This window comes from Gekko japonicus, unplaced genomic scaffold, assembly GCF_001447785.1.
Source record: "Gekko japonicus isolate JY-2015 unplaced genomic scaffold, Gekko_japonicus_V1.1 scaffold3825, whole genome shotgun sequence".
NCBI classification, from domain to species: Eukaryota; Metazoa; Chordata; class Lepidosauria; order Squamata; family Gekkonidae; genus Gekko; species Gekko japonicus.
Window position 1 is genome coordinate 2,511 of NW_015173252.1, and position 1,100 is coordinate 3,610.

General features: G+C 51.9%; 1 protein-coding gene across 1 annotated transcript in view; it reads right to left on the minus strand.

Annotated features, from left to right (window-relative positions):
- Positions 1–322: 322 nt before the first annotated feature.
- LOC107120150 (integrin alpha-5-like) overlaps positions 323–1,100 on the minus strand; it is a gene marked incomplete at its 3' end in the record, with an annotated part of 13,666 nt that continues 12,888 nt past the window's right edge. The window contains exon 4 of the mRNA XM_015422795.1: positions 323–488. Within this exon, the coding sequence (XP_015278281.1) occupies positions 323–488 (166 nt within the window). The remainder of the gene's footprint in view (positions 489–1,100) is intronic.

Below are 1,100 nucleotides of genomic sequence, written 5' to 3' on the forward strand. Positions count from 1 at the left end.
TAAGAAGCAAAAGGTGGGTGTGGATGACAAAACCCAGGGCTTTTTTTTGGAGCAGGAACTCCTTTGCATGTTAGGCCACACACCCCTAATTGTAGCCAATCCTAATGAATTTCTGCTGTTGGGTGTGGCCTATTATGCTAAGGATTTCCTGCTGGGCTTTTTCTACAAAAAGAGCCCTGCGAACAGCCTTTACTGAGCTCACAAACAAGCCAGTGTGGGGGTGTGTGACGAGGCCCATATTTCTATGGCAAGAGTTCCGGGCAAGCTTCCTTCCCACTGCTGACGGGAGGCCCTTTCCCCGCCACCCCCAAACCGTACTCACCAAAACCCGTAGCCCTGTACACGGAGTGGGTTTGGATTGCACGGCACGGGGAGTATTCGATGAAATGCTGCAGGCTGTTAGTGGCCACCCAGCAGCTGCCTACGGGGGTCTTGGTGGCCTCCTCCTGGCCCTGAGTGACATTCCATTGCAGTAGAGGGGCGCAGGCCTAGTAGGGGAGAGCAGGGTGTATCATTCGCCATCCCACCACTGGTAGGTGATTTCAAGGGGAGTAGAACCCCACCCAAGACAAGGATGGTCTGAAGTCCCTGGTCTGCCTTTCTACTAACCCTGGTCTGAAGTCCCGGAAGATCAGAAGTCCCTGGTCTGCCCTTCTATTAACGACAGTGCTGCTTTCCCTTCCGACAGGGACCCAAAGCAGCTTACAACCAGTGTTCCCTCTAAGCTGAGTTAGTGTGAGCTAGCTCAGTTTTTTAGCCTCCGGCTCACAGATTTTTGTCTTAGCTCAGGAAGGAGGGCTTCAGAGCAAACTGATTCATGCAGCAGCCAAATCGCTCGCTCACAACTTTAATGCCAGGAGCTCACCAAGTAGAATTTTTGCTCACAGGACTCCACAGCTTAGAGGGAGCCTTGCTTACAACATTCTTCTCTCTTCCATTTCATCTTCCCAACAACCCTATAAGGTAGGCTGGGCTGAGAAAAAGTGACCGGCTGAAGGTCACCCAAACAGACTAGCAAACTGGATCATTTCAGATTCGGGGGGGAGGGGGTTGCAAGGCTCCCTTTAAGCGGTGGAGTCTTGTGAGCAAAGATTCTACTT